A 22,182-nucleotide genomic window follows, 5' to 3' on the forward strand; every position below is an offset into this window, starting at 1 on the left:
GGAGCCCCATTTGGTGCCACTGCTAGTACTACTGCTGTCCTCTGTGACCGAAAGGAGGATGCGGAGATTCTGGACGCCCACAGAGGCCTCTTCAAGTTTCCTGGAGAGAAGCTTGCTCTTAAACCGTTCGGCGTTGAGTTCTTTGCAAAGCTGTGCTCGAGACATGAGCACATAGGGGACCAGTAAAGGGTGGTGCAATAGGGCGGCCGCAGAGGGACGCTTGGCTGCTGGCATGCAGCGGCCGCACTTCAATGGAAGCAGGATGCAAAAGCTGCCCATGTGCTGCTTGGTGTTAGCACATGTCAAGAAACCCCAGTCGGTCTAAATTAATGTGGAGCCTACATAGCATCCCTCACAGCCCATGCCCCTTTTAGGATGTTAAAAACCTTTAAGAAAGATAGCTGACATTTGGAGCACCAGCGAGAAGTGCAAAAGGAGGCGATGATGAACTTGCAAAGATATCAAAGCTCAAGCTCGCTCTTAGAACACTGGCCTTCGCAGCGGCATGTCAGTAAGGATATTGCCATGGAAACTGCCTAATTCACCTCAGAACCCACAATTTATGGTTTATTTTACCGCTTGAAGAAACTTCTCAAACCCCCTGGACCAGTATCTTTTACCGGATGTGAAGGCTAGTGACCAACCGGTGTTCCATTTCATTCCAGATGAATCATACATAGTGTCATGCATAGCATCATTTGCTGCTGTTTGCCTGGAATGAAGAAGAGGAAGTTCGTGTGAAGTTCACGTGTTCTGGCAGAGGTGCAGGGTAGTTGGTGTGAAGGCAGCATCGACTTCAAAAGCTGGTCACGCTGTGGCTCTGGGTGGCCTTCTTGCCGATCAGCCGGTGCATGCGGGTGCTGGAGCCCCATTTGGTGCCACTGCTAGTACTACTGCTGTCCTCTGTGACCGAAAGGAGGATGCGGAGATTCTGGACGCCCACAGAGGCCTCTTCAAGTTTCCTGGAGAGAAGCTTGCTCTTAAACCGTTCGGCGTTGAGTTCTTTGCAAAGCTGTGCTCGAGACATGAGCACATAGGGGACCAGTAAAGGGTGGTGCAATAGGGCGGCCGCAGAGGGACGCTTGGCTGCTGGCATCTGAATCATCTCACAAAGAAGTTAGGGATAAGGGTAGATGGAGAATACCTCAGTAATCTGCAATTTGCTGATGACATTGCCTTGCTAAGCAACTCGGGGGATGAACTGCAAATAATGATTGATGACCTAGACAGGAAAAGTAGAAAGGTAGGCTTGAAAATTAATATGCAGAAGACTAAGGTAATGTTCAACAGCCTCGGGAAGGAACAGCAGTTTACATTAGGTAGCGAAATACTGGAAGTAGTAGGCGAATATGTCTACTTAGGACAGGTAGTAACCGCAGATCCGGACCATGAAAAGGAAATAACACGAAGAATAAGATTGGGATGGAGCACATTTGGCAAGCACTCGCAGATTATGACTAGCAGCTTACCGGTACCGCTCAAGAGGAAAGTATACAACAGTTGCATCTTGCCTGTACTCACCTATGGGGCTGAAACGTGGAGGCCAACCAAGAGAGTTCTACTTAAGTTGAGGACAACCCAGAGGGCTATGGAACGAAAAATGGTAGGGGTAACATTAAGAGATAGAAAGCGTGCAGAGTGGATTAGAGAAATAACTCAAGTTACCGACATTCTAGTAGAAATTAAGAAGAAGAAATGGACATGGGCAGGACATGTAGTGCGAAGAGAGGATAACCGATGGTCGCTGAGGGTAACAAACTGGATTCCAAGGGAAGGAAAGCGTAGCAGGGGCCGGCAGAAAGTTAGGTGGGCGGATGAGATTAAGAAGTTCGCAGGGGTCAAGTGGATGCAGCTACCACAGAACCGGGTTAAGTGGAGAAATATGGGAGAGGCCTTCGCCCTGCAGTGGGTATAATCAGGCTGATGATGATGATGATGATGACAAAGAAGTTGGTTGAACTGTGGACAACAAAGATCAAGCTTTAGCAGGATCCCCTTGCGGATTTCCTGCCACTTTGGGCCATTCTTGGGCAACGAACCACCTCCACCCACTTCGAACACAGTCAAGCCAAGAGCAAAAATGTCTGCCTTGGGTAGATGAGAGTAATCCTCACAGAGCACCTCTTTGGACAAGTATCGACAGTCACCTTCTACCTCGGGCCTCTTGGTTGATGTCACGTGGCCCAGGTCACCAATCTTGTACACTAGTTCTTTAGCTGGGGCTCCTGTATCAGAGTCGAAGCCATCATCTGAGCCGTCTTGAAGCAGGAAGACTGGTACCCTTGAGATGAAAATGTTGCCTGGCTTGATGTCCATGTGGGCTAGGTTCTGCAGATGGATGTACCGTAGCCCCTCCGCCACCTGCAGGAGGATCTGGTGCAGCTCTGGCTCTGAAAAACACTTGCCCTCGTGCCTCTTACGCTCAATTGCGTCAGCGAGGCTTCCTTCATTGCAAAATTCATTTTGGATGATCATGTGGTTATTTTCCGCCCAGGCTGAGTAGTAGCGAACAATGTGTAAATGTTGACCTAGTACCGCATGCGTGTAGACCTCACTGAGCGCCATCTTCTCATCCCTCGTGCCCCAAATGGGCTTCCGCGAATTCTTGATGGCATACACACACCCGTCCAGCCGGTGCAGGCACTTGTACACACTACCGAACTAACCCGCTGTCCACCTCAGCCAGCTCGAAGAACTCGGACTCGTAGCACAACTGCCCAGGCTTGATTTGTGTGATGTGTCGAATTTTAATGAAATGTTCTTGTTCAACATCCTTGTCGTCACAGTCGTCCCAGGAGTCACCAGAGGACCCATTTTCCGGAGTTCTGAGCAGGCACTTCGGCACACGTTTCACACGCAGCTTTGGTGGAGGCGTTAGTATTAGGGAGAAGGGGTTCACATTGGCAACTGCAGCTGGCAGAGGTTGAACCCGCTGTTGGTTCATGTGCTGAGTGCTGGGTGACTCAGCACACTGGAGCAGCGTCTTGGGCGTCTGCGGTGATCGCAACAACCGCAGGGCCCTAGTTCGCTTCTGCAGCGGTGCGTTTTGTTGTGGCATTGATGTTACCTTCTGCATGGGAACGGACGGCGATTCGTGAAGTGTGTGCACCAAACCGGAGTCTGCGGAGCTGTTCAGGTCGCTCGGCGGTGACGGTGGCGACGAGTTCAGCTGCGCGTCAAGCTCTGCAGGAGTGTTGCGGAACAGCATCTTTGGGGAAAGGTGGGCAGAGGAACCTGCCTGTCCCACATCCATGACAGTCGTAGATCGAACAGCTAGTTGCGCGAGACGATGCGGAGTGCACGGCGTCAGCGGTCTTTCTTGAACAGCGAACATAGGTTCGATTGAGGCGTTCTGGTCTGCAGCCTCCATTTCCAATTGCCTGGAGAAAATATTGTTAGATACAGTGAAAGCTCGTAAATTCGAACTACACTACTTGGTCCGGCCGAGCTCCATAACGATGTGTGTACAAAAAAGCCCGTTAATTCGAATACGAGTTGGTTCCGCTACGGATAATTCGAACTATGCACCACCGCGTCTGGGCGGCTTGGCGCACATCACATGGCAAGAAAAAAGTAAAGAAACACCTCTGCGATCGGAAGGAATAATTAGAGGCCGCACACGTCCAAAACGGGAACAGAAGATGGAACCAGCTAAAACCATGGAAGAGTGGGTAAAACTTAAATGGCGCCATGACCGGCGCGGCGGCCGGCGGCGTTGGAGGGAGGGGACGGCGGCCGCGGCAAGGTCAGTGCATGGCCACGCAGCGGTGGCTGCCTGCTCTCTCTTCTGCGCAACCTCCGTAGCTCGCAACTAAATACTGGTTAATTTCAACCGTTAATTTGGAAATAGGGTTAAGTACTGTCGACACGCAGTGCTAGCCAACGCCCATAAAAGACTATGATCTCGGACGGGCACTATGGGTTGAACTTTTTTTTTTTTGTGATAGCCATTTATCCTTCCATCCATCAGTAGTCAAGGGAAGCAAGCGAGTCAGCCGCGATCATGATGCTGGCTTTTAGCACCGTTCGTTCCGATGCTTGATTGGAGGGGCAGTAGACAGCGCTCGCCCCAGTCGCTCATAACATGATAAAGCAAACATACTGAAAAGGAGGCTTGCACAACCGGACAAGCGCTGGCACTTTGCCAAGTTTGCCTCCCTCCCCCCTGCCAGAGCTAAAGTCAAAAGATAAACACGTCCTTGTGCAGCATCTTGGCACACTGCTAAGAAATGTGTTGTGGACCCTGACGGCATGAAATGGAGAGATGCGCTAACGACTGACGCCTTTATTATTATTTTTTTTTTCAGATTCGTAGGCACAAATCGGGGTTGGGTGGGTTCATCATGCGAGCGAGTTCATTACGCGACTAAATACGGTACATTTACTGTAATACAAATGGTTCTGGTCGATTTTTTCGAGGCCATTCGACAATTCGAACATCGGATAATTCGAACTTCTTTCCCGGTTCCGAGAAGTTCGAGTTAACGAGCTTTTACTATTGATAATACATATGCTACCTGTTCATTCATCCTGTGATGAACAGTGAGCTAAGTAAAAAAAAAAAATAAAGCACAACCGAGACATAACAGCAAAATCTATTGTGGTTGGAGAGTATTATCACCATCTTGTCTGTAAACAAGCTAAGCACTTTCTCCCTAGAAAAAATAAGATTTAAATGCACCACACCATATTCACATACAGACAGGACCCTATTCACTTCACCAGTCTGCCACAAGCACCACCTCAAGTAAAATTCACTGCTTGTGCACCAGTGCCCCACCAGTGCCCTTGCAGCATTGGTGTCCAACTAAACAAAGGTGTGCTTACATTCAACTTTCGCAGCTGTCTGGCACATGTGCCTGCGGCTCCTACAACCTAAGAAGTAGTGTTCTCCATTGCACTTCCTTCTCTCCACGTGAGAATTCAACAGTGTTCTCATATTTTTTCTTTTTTTCGCCCAGGTGGAAGCTGAATCGAGACCGCTCCCTTCTGAGAAATGCCGAGGCAGCAGACACAACACCGATACCCTTCAGTATTGTCTACTACCAGAATGATGGCACCCAGGATTTGCGCCTTCAACGGAACTAACCCACGCCGACTGTAAACATAGCCTTTGCAGCAAGCAGTTGCTTTGTGTTCAATAGACTCTTGACACCAAAAGAAGAAAAATACAGAACTTGCGCATGGGTTTAACAACCTGAGGGCGATTCAGAGTGAAGCACGCATCTACAAAAGGTTTTTCTCAAGTGGTACAACACATTTCTCATGTGATGCTCAGACTATGCAGCCACACACATTGCACTGCACCATTTCCAAAATGGTAGGCAGGCATTAGCAGTGCAGTGCTGATCAAACAGCACTAAAGTTGCAGTATCTACAGCAAATTGAGGTATGTCCATCGAAACAGAATATCGCATTGATGCGAATTTTCAAGTAAGGTCTACACAACTTTTTTATGAGACATGCTATATAATGCTTTTGTAGCTGCATTGGTATGAATTGTTTCTTAACAGTAGATGCTGAACTGTGGGCATGCATCATGATGGGCCTTCAAATCAGGGCTTGCTGGACAAGATCTGCAGTCCTTCCTACACACAATTATGTTGCTCACAGCAGTATTCCCTGCTAAAAGCCTGCACTAAGATGATGAGAGCACGGTTCTTTTTAAGACAGATGCACATACGAATGTAGAAATTTGGCAACACAGTTGCACTTTATTTTTATATAACAATAAAAATGATATAGACTGTAATAACAACTTAACATCCATCCCAAACATAGCTGAATTCATTTTACAGATGACCTTTGGGACACTTTAAAACAAGACAAAAAATAAAGACAGCCTCTACGTCATAATTTGCCCTTTGGCTGCTTGGCAAAATGGCAAAGCATTGAAAATTCATGTAAATCTGCCTTTACCTGACTCTTAAATGTTAAGCCACATCAATAATTAAATGTGGCACACCAAAATCTCTAACTGAAAAAAAGCTTGCTGCAACTGCTTCACCACTACCTCTAAGGATGGCACCTTCCTACTGCATAGACCTCGGTGCACCGACTAGTATTTGCATGATTTGAGTGTGCGCACACAGTTTGCATTTACGTGAAGGCAGGATACTTTGAAACGAGGAGTACAGCAAGACTCGAGTGCACGTGTAATTGAGGCAACAATGCCGCGAACACAAACATGCCTAGCCAAAACACCTTTCACCAGTTCTTGAGTTCGTCGAGGACTTGAACAATATACGGATTTCCTCCGAGCTTTTCGGCTTCTCTCCGTGCACTGCAAAGACAGGTGTAAAGGACATCAACCCTTTTTCAAGCACGTGCAAATTTATAACTACACTTTTAAAGCAGTTCATTAGCCCTACATATACTGCTAGTTTCCTTGAAGCCTGAAAAAGAAAAATGATGTCATAATAAAGTAATTGGTTCACAGGAAAGGAAAGGCGCAGTGTCTGTCACATTTGTTCCTGTAGACGCCTGACCTGCACCGCAAGGGAAGGGAGGAAGGTGGGAGTGAAAGCAGAGAGAGAAAAAGAGTAACGGTGGAGGGCTATGAAGCAATTTGGACCATCTAGGGATCTTTAACGTGCACTGACATCGCACAGCACATGGAGGCCTTTCCATTTCACCTGCATTAAAATGCAGCCGCCGGTGGTCGGGATCGGACCCAAGAACTCTGGCATAGTAGTTGGGCATCTTAACCACTGCACCACCGCAGCGGGGCAATGTTAAGTCATATTACTTGCAGTTTTTGTACAGACTTATTCGCTAATCTACATTGCCAATACAATGAGCTTTATTTATAAGTAATCCCTCAAGGAATTAAAAAAAAACTAGTTTGCACTCAAGAAACCTTGCCTGTGAACATCTCCAAGAAGAAAATAATAGAGAAAAAACACAGTACATTTAATAAAAGAACATTTGGCATTACCCACAGTATTCCAGTAAACCACATAATTGTAACCATTTTTTCATATGCAAATTTGAAAAGCAACAAATTTTACATTCTGTTTACTGCTTCTGTGAACAAGCAGCTGGAGCAATAATAAGATGCTTAAGATACAGTTCTATCAGTACTGCTAGAAAATTTCATGTGGCTAATTTCTTCTGGAAGTAGGCACTTTAAGCTGCAGTTGAAAATTTGCTTTTCATAAGCAGCATTTTCCCACAAAGTGGCAATCTACTCTCCACCCACGTCAGAAAGCTTGAGCATGTTTGGTAGCTGGTGGTCCTCCCTTCTTCCTGCCCTCCCATTAGTTTTCAAATTCCCTTTACTACAGCTGCCTTCTAGCCCAATTACAAGTGCTAAATGATTTTGAGTAACATCATAAAATCCAACAAGTAGCAATGCAGCTTTTCCAAGGATTTAAATTTTATTTTTCATACTGGAAGCCCTGTCAAAGAAATTTATTTGTAGCCAAGCATGCCACTCTATCTAAACACAATCCCAAGATAACAGACCACAAGGCAGCGCTTGTGTTTGCCTGTTGCTTTTTATACGATAGTTTCTCCAATAGGCACCGCTGTGGTGGTCCAGTGGTAAGACGCCCGACTACTGCGCTGGAGTACCCGGGTTCGATCCCGACCAGCTGAGTTTCTGTGGAGGCTAAACAAAGTGGCGTCCGTGTGCTGTGCGATGTCATGTCAGTGCAGGTGGTCGAAATTACTTCAAAGCCCTCCGCTATGGCACCCCTTCTATCCGCTTTCACTCCGATCTTCCTCCCTTTCCTTACAGAGGTTCAGGTGTCCACAGAACAAGTGTGACAGATACTGTGCCTTTCCTTTCCTTGAACCAATTATTATTATTATTGTTCTCCAATAGCACATATCGAGGCACACAAGCAAAAAACAAGCATCAGTGAAAGTTATTCCTAAGAAATGGGTCAGAGCACAATATTTGTCATTTAATGCAATAACCGCACCACCTAAAATAGCAGTTACCATTTACTCCAGCTTGTGATTCCACGGCTTAGCATGAGAATGAAAAAATAAATTGTACACATAAGCAGGTGTACCTCGGCAAAATCATGAGCACTCTCTCAGGCTTAGTCCCAAAATTTGGCCAACCTGCAGGCTCACTCAAACTCTGACACACACGTTTGGACTCATCGAACTCGTGAACTCCAATTTTAAAGCACACTCACTCATTTTGAATTAAAACTCATTTGGGCTCACCCATGAGATCAATTTTAAAGCACACTCACTCATTTTGAATTAAAACTCATTTGGGCTCACCCATGAGATCATTTTGAATCTCAACTCATCTAGAATCACCCATTTTGACACTAAACTCATTTGGGCGCATTCATGCATTTCAACTTGACATCTGGACTCTCTCGCTTCATTTGGGCTCACTGATCTCGACTCACAACTTATTATGGCTCACTCGCTGAGAGAACGATTTCTTTAGCCCAAGTGGCCGTGACTCAGGCAAGGCTTTGTGCTTCAAGTGGTTTGACTGACTAATCAAATGCCACGTGCGATCTTTATTTTGTTACCAAACACAATCAAAGCTAATTATCATAGCTTTTCAAGAAGCATAAAAAAAAAGTCCTAAAGAGCTTGAATAGGCCTCTGTCCAGCTTAAAGGTCAATGCCTCGAACTTAAAGGTCAACTCCGGCCAGTCATGGGCAGTATCAAAGATGCATGTATCTTCGATACTATCTTTAGATACAATCTGTGTATCTGTATTAGGTATCGTGTGCTGAAGCTGAAAATGAAAGCATCGGAGCATCGGTACCGAAAATATACTTTCAGTGTATAGTGTATTTTAACGATACTCGAGACTAAAGAACTAAGAAAACTGCAAATATTGAATCTTCTGTGAGACTTTGGGTAGACGCTCAGGAAGTAGTAGTGCAAGCCCAGAGACAGCTCGGCTTTTAGCACCATCTGAGTTCCCTTCTGCTCTGAGTTCCCTCCAAATTTCCAGTCCCCTCAGCGTCAACCACATTTCCAGATTCCCTCTTTTGTTAAGACTAAACGAGCCAATGTTATGTAGGTGCTAACGAGGTTCTTTACTTGTCTGCATTGAGAGTGTACCAAAAAGGCGCTAAGCCGTTAATAGACACACAGAAAGAAAGGAGCAAAGCAGAAACACAAGGAAGATGATTATACAGTAGGTGCTATGTACACTGCCGTACCCCCCCCCCCCCCCCTGCAACTGTTTGTCTCTGCGGCGTCTGATTCTCGTCAAACAGCGTGCTCAGTGTACTGGTGAAAGCAGTAAATTGTGCCCGACCCTTCTCCAAACACCTGAGCTCCGCGTGTCGGCTCTGCTTGGCGGCAAGAGCATGAACTTCTAAGACATTAGTCGGTCACGATGCGGTCGGCTAACCGTCGTTTTTGTAGTTTACAACGTTTGATTGAAAACAAAAATATTCTTTGTAACCGTGCTCTAGACTTTTACTAGACTTTGTTTCTTGAAAAAACGTATTACGTCTAAAATTTTATGCAATACACACCATGAAAGTTATGAATGCAATTTTCCAGCACATAAACTTGAAAAAAAAAAAATTTTGCGTTGTCAAAAAGCTTTTTTTTTTTTGCCAAAACCCTTTTCGCAAACTTTACATGAAAATTGTAAATATATATTTGTTTCTTAAAGGCAAAACTTGCAACATTTTTTTTAAAATTAAACATGAGAATTGATTGACACATATTAGCCACTCTATAAAAAAAAAGCTTCTATTTTTTATCTACAACTAGCCTTAGTTCTCCAGCGACGCTATTAAAACTTGAGTTAGCTAACTACCTTCAGTATCCTTGAGTCGACACGACTGTGATTCACTTTCACCCGCTGATAAAAAGCATCTTCATCCAATATAACACTGCAGCATGCTCAGTTGCGTATGTAGAGAGGCTTTTTCATCTGCCTGATTTTAGCACGCCCACACCGGGCTCTTTATGGGCTAATAAAAACGTTTAGCCAATTTATTTTTGTTGTTTTCCTTCAAGCTCTGAACAATGTGCACAGCTTCAAAAGTCCGTTATCGCACTAAAGAAAAAATAACTGCTGAGTTCTCAAACGCACGAGGTTGCACCTTTTAGCACGGGGAAAACGCAGGGGCCACCACGTAATTAACGTGTTTTATGAAATAAAAAGCAACAGAAAATGTTTTAGATTATTTGTATATACAACCAGGTGCCCACAGGTCGGTTCGTATGAAGAGCATTAGTTTAAAGAAACTGTTCGCTGGGCTGCTTGTGTAGTCGATCACTTCATTGCAACAATGGCTTCAATCCAATGAAAAGTTCTAGCAAGGCCACCTGCCCAGACAGAGGAGCTTCAATAACTTCATGTTGTCAGATTCGTTTCAGCCCTTTCTGGAAAACTATGTTATAGGAAAGATTGCATAAAGCATGGTAAAATTTCCTAATGCCGCTGATCATATTGCCACCTTTATTACATTAGAATTTCAGTGATGTATCGACAGTACCGAGTATTTGTATCGAAAATCGATTTCGACTCTGTATCTTGTATCGGTACCAAAAATAAAATTTTTCATGGTAGCGAGTATCAGTATCGAAGATACTTTTTTGAAGTATCTTGCCCAGCCCTGACTCCAGCGATTTTTCAATGCTCACAGATATCAACGAAATTCACATCAGACGTTCTTCTCAACGTCAACATTACGCGTTCCAAAAAGCACAGTTGAGGACGTTTTAGTTTACTAGCAAAATAATTTCAAAGATAGCGCTCCGAGACCCACGCTGCCAGACAGGAAATTTTTACGGCCAACACTGTGCTTGATGACGTCACAGTCGTGCAGGGGTTTTCAAGTAGATGACGGCGACAATGCAACGGTCCTACTGGACGCGGCTTGTATGATGTGGTGTCGCCTGTACGATCCTATGAAGTGCTACTGTCACGAGGCAAGGTGACGACGGCGCTACTCAGAAAGTCTGGCACGACGCAGGCACAGCCGACAGCTTGCTTGCAAACAGCCCAGATCTTGGAATCACTGTCTTGTAGTTTCAGCTCATGCTTTAATGCATTTGTTTGCAGCAATGGGCGGTAGCTAGTGCTGTGTTGTTGGATGAATTAATTATTCTACAAAAAACAACACGCTGATTTACCACCATTTCCTGAGAAAAAAAAAAAAAAGCTCCGCGACTAATCGTACGATTCGGCATCTCCTCTATACACCTGAGAACACATGTATGCTCTGAATATTTCACGCGGCCCTGCTGCCAACACAGGATAGTTCTGATAGAAGAGTGTGGCCTCGCGAGTACTAGGCGATGATTGAAATCAGATGCTGTGTCGACGATCTTTCCGCACACAACATAAGCTAAACTGCTTGCTGCAGTCTGCGAGCCAGTACCGTCACAGAAAAAAAAGCAACATGCTAAAGTCTCTTATCTCTTAAATACCACGCGAGTGGATAAATTAATGTAAAAAAACCTTTACTAAAAATCGCTGATCTGCAACGAGGTTCTGGGAATAACTGCGACACAAGCGAATTTCTGCTCGCAGCTCCCAGCTGCCGATATGTCGCTCAGATTATCTAATCTCATACTCTAGCTTCTTTGCTAAGGCGTCGCTGAGATTACATCATTCGTTTACTCTGAGACAGGCTGAGCTGTTCCACGAACTGACCATTTACTATGGGCCTGGTGTGCTGGTATGGAGGCGCCACTGCTCCGGAACAGTGGCACCACCTCCCGCCGGTGCGCTCATAACGGGTATGTCTGCTCGTCTGAGAGAGGTGAGGGAGTGAACGTGAAGTCTACGCTTCTCAGCAGCAAGCGTGCCAAAACGAAACTTTTTTCAGTCATTTTCTGCCTCGTACCACACGCGCACGTAGCAGACACATGTACTATGTGTATGTGTTGAAAAATAAACCAAAAGCAAACCGATGGAAGCTGCTACCCGTTCATGCCGTCTGGTAGAAGGCCGCTGGCGCTTTGGGCGCAGTGCATCGTCGGCACGCAAGCGGTTCTGCTGGCAGCACTTTGCTTCTTTTTTTCTTTGAAGTAGGAATTTGAAACCCGAGCAATATGGCACTTTGAGAGAAAGGAGATAAATGAAATGAAAACTAAGCAGGTGTGAAATGCACAGCACTGGCTTTTCCCCCCTCGGTGGCAATGTATGTGTAGACTGCATGCTAGACCCCCCCTTACCTCAGAAGAGAGAGCAGAGTACAGCTAGGTACCGTCAATCAATGGAAAGGCTCTTAAAAAAAAAAAGCTCTTCTGTAGGATGTCCGGGACGAGCACAGGTTGTATCTGGAGATGTGCTCTAAGGCATCGGGCTATGAGTGCCTTTCCGGAGCTCGGCAGTTCTGTCGTAGTTTTTATTTTCTACTTGGTGCGATGAAACGAGTGGTGACTTGTGATAGTGCAGTGCGGGGAAAAACAGCCATGACTGAGATTTTGGGAGATTTGAGAATGTTGAGTCTTATTTTAAGAATAACAGTTTGGAGCATGGTCAGAAACTGTACGAATCCAAGCACGTGTATGGAGTGCGCAAGGAACTTCACAGTTCAGAGGGGCCCTCGGATATCTTCGGAAAGTGTGCTGCCCAAAAAAAAGTCTTCTACGACGTCAGCTTAGAGGCGAGGTTTCGGCCCTTTCGGCGTCTCTCCACCGCATATATAATTCAGTTTCGTTATATGTAGTTGTTGGCAAATCCACGCAATATCACGAGTGCTAGTTGGTTGGTTTGTGGGGTTTAACATCCTAAAGCGACTCAGGCTATGAGAGATGCCATAGTGGAGGACTCCGGAAATTTCGACCACCTGGGATTCTTTAACAAACACTGACATCGCACAGCACACGGATGCCACTCCGTTTAGCCTCCAACGAAACGCAGCCGCCGAGGCCAGGATTCGATCCCGCTTCCTTGGGCACAGTGTCGAGCACTGTAACCGCTGTGCCACCCCGGCGGGGCGCGAATGCTAGTTCTATCTGTAAGGTCGTGCGCCACTGTTAATGATGAGTTACGTCACTCTGGAATAATTTCCAAAGAAACAGAAAAAAACATGATTTTCGGTTGCTTCCCGGTGGTATTATTATAACTATTATGGCATCCATAAACACAGCAGTAAATTGAGCTGTTAGTTTTAAAGAACGTTTTCTCTTTATGCGTGGAGCCATGAACGCGTGGCAAGTCAGAAAGCGCGCACTCCTGCAATGTGCTTCGCTCTTGATGTCGTGCTTCCACGTCAGGCTAGTCTTCCCAAAAGCGAGCGGCGAAAACAGTTGGAAACTATCATTAGGAAGTCGTTGAAAAAAAAAAAAATCCACTAGGCAGGAAGGCTCCGCGCTCTCTATAACACAGGCCATGTCTGAAGACCTGCCGAGCACTGGTTCCAAGCAAGCATACATAGTACAACTCTTAGAACTCCAGCTGGGTCTAGAAGTCAAAAAAAGAAAAAAACTACTGTATTGTTTTTTTTTTTCCGCGTGCCGCGCCCTCGATACAAACAAGCGATCGGTCATGCATGCTTGAAACTTAGCGTACAGTCCAGAAAGAAAAAAAAAAAAGAAATGAAAAATGCACAGCCGAAACGAAAAGCAATGGGTGCAATATGAGGTTGGAAATGGCCATAAAGACAACAGTAAGTAGAGGCTCTTGTTTCAGTCGGCGTTTGTTTTTTTATTCTTATGGGGAACCAGAAAGAAATCGGAACACAGCATCGGTGCAACCTACGGTTGCGAATCCAGCCGCCTTTTTCGGCGGCGCCTCACAGACGGTGCCACATGTACGGCCAAAGCTGCAGCGCACTAGGCCCATAGCCCATAGATGCCCACAGCGCTGATCAATTCCGAAGCGCCGTCCGCTGCGGCTTTGTTGTGAAACAGATTAGGCCTAGCGACGACTAGGGCGCAGCGTACGGCCAGAGCACCGTTGCCCGCCGCTCTCGCGGACAGCACCGTTGCGGTAAGCTCGGTGCATTCAGTGCGGCAAGTGTTGTGAATTTGTCTACTTTCTTGATGCGGCTGGTGTCGGACACATTGTTATGTACCGCTTAACTTTTATTACACTGAGCAAATGACCTTGCGAGGACGGAATGGGGACGCTGCGCCGGACAAGTACTCTCAAAAGTTGTATCCCTGAATAGGCTCTTAAAGCTTGCTTTAGTGTGCGAAGTGTACGTAGTTGAAACTGCATGGCCAGCCCTTGTGTTTTAAAATTTTGCATTCGGGCTCGGCGCATCTTCCGTAAACAAACACTGACACTGCTGCTGAGCTTTCGTAAGACGTCAATGGGAATTTGAAACCTTTTCGCTTATAACGCAATTATTTTCGTAACACATAGAAGGCCTATAAAATTTTGTGCACGCTCAATTTTTACGCATGCCATTATTTGGAAAAGGAATTAGTTTTGGTCGTATAGCGGTGCGTAAATTGAACAAATGCCATTCGATGGGAATGACATTAAACTTTCCATGTTTCAGGGGTATTGCTGTGTAGACAATAATCTCACTCGAAGCGAGGCGGATTCAGGGTCGGTATCGAGAAAAAAAAAAAAGGGAGGGGGGATTTATAGTTACGATCGGTCGCCCTCGTATATACCGGCCACTTGCATTGGGTTTGCAAGTGCATAAATGGCTTAAAAATTCTAGGGAATTGATGCTTCATACGGCAATAATTTAGCCGCATTCAAGGTCACTCGGGTCGTTCTGTCTTCACTGATTATGCATGCCAAATATTTTTTTTTAATTGCATTTGAATGACTCACGACAGTCACGCAAGGTAGTACTGTCCGGGCACCGTGCGGGAGTTTCAATTTTGATTCATTTTTGGCTTATTTAAAATTATTGCTTCCGTATTGTAAAAAATGTAATTGCGTACCAAGCCTTCAGCAATATAAATCAATCACTGACTCAGTATGGTAAAAAAATCGCCGGAGTTGCCCTAAGAACAGGAAAACATTCCACAGAATTTTCTCATTCTGTCACCGATGAACACTGCCAAGCCATTGCGCCATCAAGTGTCCTGAATCGGGAAAAGGAAAAAAAGGTGCACACTGTTGTCAGGAAAACACCAATCATGATCTGAGCCCGAGCCCTAACTCGAGACTTAGATCATGATTTACACATGAGCCAGAACCTGATCTGACAGAGCCTGAACTCTCATGTCTCGAATCAAGATCCGAATGTGAGCGAGAGTCCACTCACGATTCCAGTAGCCTAAGCAGGTGCAGTATTTTCTTTCTCTACGGGCGTAGCAGCTAAGTAGGCTTACAGAAAATGGGTTAAAAGGGATACTGAACCAATATCTTATATCCCTGTCACACAGACAGTTTCGATCCTCATTGAACTCGATCTGCATTCAACTCAATGCAGATCGAAGTTGTCACACGGCAACTTTCAAGTGCAATCGAGCTCGATCCTGATCGACTTCAAGCTGCTTCCTCAAGCGCTTTTAAGATTTCAAGCACACTCGAAAGCGGTGATCGACATCCTCGACATCAATGAGCTCTAAAGCGCACACGAGGAAATTTTGTCAATGCTCATTGAAAACGCCTGTGTAGCACGGGACTCTTGAAGACCTCAATGCAGATTGAGTTCAGTGAGGATCGAAAGTGACCGTGTGACAGAGGTATTAGAGGCACTCTTTTACATGTAAGCAAAAGTTTCAGTGGTCCTATTTATGAATATGGCAAGCATTTTTGCATAGAAAACGAAAAATAATATTTTTCGCACATCTTTTTACCTTACCGTAGCAACTGTTGGCCACGTATAGAAGCTGCAACTACCAGAGCTCCTCAATACTAACTACTACGTCAAACACTTTCGCGCCAGCGATGGTGTCGCAGGGTGAGGCAGAACTCACAACACCCTGCACCCCCCGTTGCTGACACGTGACCCTACGTCAACGCAGAGTTAGCAAACTGCACTGGCGCAACACAAAACGAAATAAAACTGTTAGCGTTTTTTAAACGCACTTTTATGCGCATAGGGCTATGGAGCGAAAAATGGTAGGGGTAACGTTAAAAGATAGGAAGTGTGCAGAGTGGGTCAGAGAAGTAACTCAAGTTACTGACATCCTAGTGGAAATTAATAAGAAGAAATGGGCACGGGCAGGACGTGTAGTGCGAAGAGAGGATAACAGATGGTCGCTTAGGGTAACAAACTGGATTCCAAGGGAAGGAAAGTGTAGCAGGGGGCAGCAGAAAGTTAGGTGGGCAGATGAGGTTAAGAAGTTCGCAGGGGTCAAGTGGATGCAGCTAGCACAGAACAGGGTTAATTGGAGAAATATGGGAGAGGCCTTCGCCCTGCAGTGGGTAGAGTCAGGCTGATGATGATGATGAGCATATGAAAGCCACTGCGTTTACTGATGCATCTCAAACAAGGAGGTTGTAAATGCGGCTTAAGCAGCTCAAGTGTGTCGCTTGCTGCCTGCCTGCTTGAAAATGTCTGCAAACGCGGTGGCTTTCAGTGCGTACAAATGTGTATTAAAAAAAAAACACAAACATGATTTTGTTTTTCGTAGCATTACTGAAAGAAGAGGGTTAGTACATTTATAATTTTCGCCTTACCCCTCCACCGCAGCGGAGTGAAGGGGCGCTGTGGTCGTTTTGGGATGTGCGGGTGCCAGATTGGCGATTGTTTGGGCCCAATTAGGGTACTGTAATTAGGGGGGCTAGAATGGGGAGGTGTGAAAACCGGCTGCTGAAGCTTGGCCTCATGCTTGGCCCCAAAGCGCGCCGATGCCGCGTGCCGGCACTGATGGTAGAAGCGCGGTAGTGTTCCTGTATATGGAACACTAAAGCGCGGTAGAGTCACTGGGCAGCCGGCCGCGGTAAGGCGCGCAGCCAAAATGGGCGCGTCACGTCAGCTGCATTGATACACCCGAGGAGAAAATGTGCACATTTCAGGATTACTCACTTTCTTTGCGTCTTGAAGAATGGATTTTTATCATAAAATGTTTCATTAGCCCACATCATTACTTCTGAGAAATGCCCTGTTATACGGGCCCCAGCCCGTGAGAACTAGCTGGATCCAAGAGTGTTTTGTGAGGGCACATTTCGTGAAACAGTTCAGGATCAGAGGGACGCCGAAGTGGAGAGCTTCGGAATAATTTCGACTACGAGGAATTTCTTAGCAAACTTTGACATCGCACTGTACATGGGCGCCTTGAGCTTAGCTTCCATCGAAACGCAGCCGCTGAGCCACGACGGGGAAAGCAGGTTCTAATGCGCGACGTAGGACCTCGAAACTTAATTCGCATTACATGAAGGCTTCTGAATGTAAAAAAAAAGAAAAGCTTTGGCACTGCTACCAAACCTGCAGCATGCATCCATCATAACACATATTTCTTCGATTGTAGGCAGTAAAGAAAGATATATTATCTGGTCATGGAATATTTCACTTACAAGTAAGATAAATGGAAAACAAATGATCTACAATAGCCAGGCTTTCATATTTTCCATTTTTTCTTGCTGTCCTCTCAATTGATGCCCTAAAGCGATATTCACACGGGGGTTTCGACTATTATGGATGTGGAGGGGAGGTGCATGACATCACGGGCTGGGCAAACTCGCCCCCGCTCCCGAACTCGCACATTCACACGGGCGATGAAGAGTCGCCAAAGAGAGACGTCAACTGTTTCAAGCCGCACGCAGCAGGAAAGGAACGGAGAAGTACACAAGACCGGTGTTTCTAACCTACTAACGTTCCTCTGCCAGTCAGGGAAAAAAGTTCAGTGAAAAAAAAGGTACCCAAAATAAAATAAACAAATTCGAGCGAAATGGAAGTGGCCCGCCGAAGAAGGGTCGAATACAAAACGTCCGGGTGGGGTAGATCTTATCTGCTCGTCCCCCGCGTCGCACTGTCGCACTTCTTTTTCCCCCTTGGGGTCTCTCGGTGAGTCTGGGAGCGTTTGTACCGGCCGGCTGAGCAGTCCCCAGCCTGGAAATGGTGGCCGGCGGTGAAAAACTGGAATAGGTGACGGCAATGCACAGAAGCTGAAGCCTAATGCTCTAGCAGTGGTCAACAGGGACATTCGTGTGGAGTTTCAAACTAAACCACAGGCTACGTTACGGCAGTCAGTAGACAAGAGTCGATGCCATGCTCCAAACTTGCAGAGAAAATACAGTCGAACCCGGTTATATCGAACCCAGATATATCGAATTTTGGTTATATCGAACTCACGAAATATCCCCTTGAAAATCCCATGTAAAAGTATAGGAAAGTCGCGTCATATATCGAACTCAATTTCACCGGTCGTTCGATATATCGAACTTCGCGCCACGCACTGGAAAGTGTGCCCAAGGTCAATGTACAACTGGTCGCGCAACTTGGAAGAAAACGCGTGCAGCTGCCTACTGCCAGCGGCATCAACTCGATGATGAGGGCTCCTGCGAACTGTGAGGCAAATTACTAGCGCACAGAAAATAAGATCTGCCAGAACTCCAAAGAACTAGAAAGTAAACATAATATTCGCGCTCAGGAATGAATGCAGTTTTTGTTTCTTGCGTAAGAAAAAATGTGTCACATTTTTAATAATATTTTAACTTGTTTTTAACGGCCTCTCTCGGCCACTTATTATCCACTGCGTAGTTGCCCAAAGCTCAGATATGGCTCAGACCAAAGCTTTTTTCATCCGCGGAATGGTTGCGTCATCAGCCCCGGTTAAACGTTCATCGTTGCGTGCTGCGTACAGAGTGGGTTATCTGTAACAAACAGTCAGTATTTCATTCTGCTGGTTGTGGCAGAGCTTTACAGCAAGGCGAAGACTGTCTGTGCTCGATGAGAAACTGATTGCCGCTGCATGTGCGCATTTCCGGACGATGGGACAATGCTGCGTCACAGCTCGGCGGCTCGGCTCGGCCTCCCAGGCACGTCGTAAAAATGGTGGCTTGTTTTGCGATACACGTCTGCATGAGCGGCGTATCGCTGCATGTTTTAAGTGAGCGGTGAAGGTGAGATTTTATTGCCCCCAAGACGCGTGTCGCATTGCTCAAAGCCTTCTGTTCCGCTCCCTTTGCTGCATGTTTTGCTTACTGCGTCGTATTACCGCACCAACGTTCGCTGAACGTGCTTTAGCTGTTATTACGGTGATGTTCCTATTGTCAATGGGATCTTTCTCATGAACACGTTAAATGCTTAAGTTGTAAAATTTGTAACCTCACATTGACTCCTTTCAGTGGCAAATGAAGCGCGAGTAAAGTATGGGAATCGTGAACAGGGCGAGATTTATTGGAGCGAAGCTATATCGTAGATATTTTCCCTTCTCAGACGCATTAACTTCTAAATACTAGCAATCCCAATTTGAATTGCTTACCTAAGCTCTTACAGGTTGGCGTTTTAGCGCCAGCGTTAGTTATTCCGTTCGTTTGTTTTTGTTGTTCTTTGACGCTGATATGTACTTTGTTTGTTAGCAAGATCTTTTACCCTTTTATAATCTCACCGCGTCTCGTTTGGAGACCTACGCTCAGGTCATTTTGTTATCACGAGGATTTCATGAAGACCGTGACGAATGAGCGGTGGTCGCTTTCCTACACTTAAAGGGTCGCTTTCCTACACTTAAAGATTTCATTGTCGTGAAGCGTCTATGTACGTAATCGTGAATTAATAAAGCCTGGCTTTCTATGCAGCACAGCTTCACTCATTTATGCCCTTAGTGAAATGCCTCAAGCCATGTGATTCTATCCATGTGCTTGCCGAATTCACTTGAAGGCCCTTGTTCACAAACGTGCCCGAAGAAATAAGCCCCAGAATGCGTTTACATGACGCGCGACGAAAGACTAGGCTAACGACGACGGAGGCCGAACGATGCTATGATAAGGTGGTTAAAGATGCCGTAACATTTCAGTTAACGTAAAACTTGATAGTAGAAATCCATGTCAAGTAAAGTTGGCTGAACAGTTACGGTGTCCATTTTTCTGCCTTATCCGAGCATCGTTCTGCCTCCGTCGTTGTTGGCCTTGTTTTTCGTTCATAAGTAAAAAGGCAATCAAATTCCCCGCCAAAAGTATGTCACTGCGACGTCACAAGCAACGCCACGTGTTTGTTGTGCCTCACAGTTCGCAGGGAGCGCCGGGAAACTAAAGCCTCGCTCAGAGTCGACATGCAGGCTTCTATGGGAATTGCGCTACCATTTGTTCTTCTACCATGGTGTGCCTTCCCCAAAGACGATCGCATCACCCTTGGCCGTTTGCCGCGTGACGTTTTCAAGCCACGCGCGCAAGGAATGAGAGGGGACAATTATTTGGCGACGGCTGGTCTGGGCAGCGCCGCCCATTCCCCAATCTGCAGTTGTCGTTTCCCGCGCGCCAGCACATGACGTTTGCAAGCCATGTGCGTGGGTGTGCCCATTCTTTTGCCGAGCTATCTCTCTCCTTCAGCACGCGCAACGCATGCGCCAAGCTAGCTCAGCCCGTTTTCAGGCAGACATCGGACGCTTTATCCAGCGTGTGTTGCGAACCCTCTGCGTGCGGCGGCGCAGCGGCTGACGTGGCTACGGCGCCTGCGGATGTTAACGGCAGCTCTCTCTCTCTCCCTCTCTCTTTTTTTTTTTTTTTTTTTTTTTTTTTTTTTGCGGGAGTCATCCTTTCTTATCGTTGTGCTGTACGCGCGGCGTAGCGTAAGATATGGCGGCTGCAGACGTCTAGAAGCGGCAGGTTTTTTTTTTTTTTTTGCGGGGATTTTTTTTTTTTTATCGTTTATCTTTGCATGTATGAATCAGCGAAAGCACGCGGTCAGCTGCTGCGATCATAACGCCCGCCCCAAGCGTGGCGTGATAAATCGAACCAGGCTTGTGCAATCAAGCCATCACGGGCACTCTGCCAAGTTCGCTCCCCGCCACCGCAGGAGCTATAAAAAGATAAACGCGCCCTGACGTTATCGCCGCGCAGCATCTTGGCACGCTGCCAATGAGCTGTGGATGAGACGACCGAAACGGACTGACGCGCCATCGACATGCAAGCGAAAATGCTCGCGATTTCTGCCGCCGTGGCGACACAGAAACCTTGTTTTGAGCTGCCGCGGTGCTCGAGCGGCGAGAGGGACGCAGTTCCAACAAGTTTGAAAATTTTCGCTCTGCCGCTGCCACTCGTCGCTGAGATCGCTCAGTTTGCTTGCATGTGAGCGAGCTGGCCTTAACGCATTCTTTTTTTCAAACTTTCGGGTGCAAAAGTGGAGGGTGGGTTCATTATGCGAGTGGGTTGATTACGCGACAAATACGGCACCGTTTTTTCGCATCGTAAGTGCCGTCACAAGCCGATTTCTGTATATCGAATTATCGATATATCGAACTATTCGCGATCCCCTTCGAGTTCGATATATCCGGGTTCGACTGTAGCACCTCATTGTACTGCACGCTAGCCAGGCCGACACGCATAGAAGTTTCGAATCCCAGACGGAAGTGGAGTACATGCAGAATAAGATCAGTCAATGGGCCAATCAATGTCCAAGGAACAATGTAGTCGTATATGCAGGGAGTTATATTTAATGAATACCTGTTGTGGGACTGGCCATATTAATCAAGTAAGAAAAAAGATTTCGCGATCTGTAGGCCTTCTAAGCAAATTTAGGCTTCTATTACCAACATGGCTAAAAAAAACAACTTTATTTCAGTTTGATTCAATTGCACCTTCACTATTGTCTGCTGGTATGGGGCAATACAACACAGGCTAATTTAAATGCTTTGTTTCTGCTACAGAAAATGCCATTAGAGCAACTGCTAACCTAGCTTACTAAGAAAGCACGGACCAGTGGCGGAACAGCTTAGGGCTATTAACCTTGAAGCGTATAATACAACTCATTCTGAACCTCAGTTTTTTGTAACGCCAGAACTACCTCAAAATCCATATCACCTTCAGCATATGGAAATGAGAGCACCAAAAGCAGGAACAAGTTACGGGTTTAAAACGATTAGATATCAAATGACTGCCCTTTTAAATGAAAACAGAAATATCCATGACCTCTTGTACCAATGTAAAAGTAAAAAAATCTACAAGAGAAAAGTGATTGCACTGCTGACTGCATGACGTTTTGGTACATCCTGTGATATACTGTGCATTCATATCAATGAACATTTCTTTTTTCTTTCCCTTCATAACTTCCTGTATTTCATCATGGCTTTTTTTCAAGAAGTCTCAATTTACTGTAACATGCACTGTACAGCTTTTCGCTCTTGTATGTTCATCGTAAATTGCTGTACCAGCAGTCGTGGCGTGTGATGGCATCATGTTCTTTTTTTCTTATTTATTCAGAACA

General features: G+C 45.9%; 2 protein-coding genes and 1 pseudogene across 3 annotated transcripts in view; 1 reads left to right on the top strand and 2 right to left on the bottom strand.

The window, feature by feature from the left end:
• Positions 1-5,088, top strand: part of LOC146201861 (uncharacterized) — a 52,797-nt gene extending 47,709 nt beyond the window's left edge. Inside the window, exon 2 of the mRNA XM_084587827.1 lies at positions 4,962-5,088. Coding sequence (XP_084443953.1) covers positions 4,962-5,088 — 127 coding nt within the window. The remainder of the gene's footprint in view (positions 1-4,961) is intronic.
• LOC146201862 (wee1-like protein kinase 2) lies at positions 514-3,438 on the bottom strand (annotated as a pseudogene).
• The window catches only part of qm (geranylgeranyl pyrophosphate synthase quemao), a 62,587-nt gene continuing 44,693 nt past the window's right edge, over positions 4,289-22,182 (bottom strand). For both annotated transcript variants that reach the window (XM_084587825.1, XM_084587826.1), the window contains one exon: positions 4,289-6,283. In XM_084587825.1, coding sequence (XP_084443951.1) covers positions 6,208-6,283 — 76 coding nt within the window. In that variant the 3' untranslated portion in view covers positions 4,289-6,207. The remainder of the gene's footprint in view (positions 6,284-22,182) is intronic.

Source organism: Amblyomma maculatum, chromosome 1 (genome assembly GCF_055883805.1).
Source record: "Amblyomma maculatum isolate TAMU_Amacu chromosome 1, ASM5588380v1, whole genome shotgun sequence".
Lineage (NCBI taxonomy): Eukaryota > Metazoa > Arthropoda > Arachnida > Ixodida > Ixodidae > Amblyomma > Amblyomma maculatum.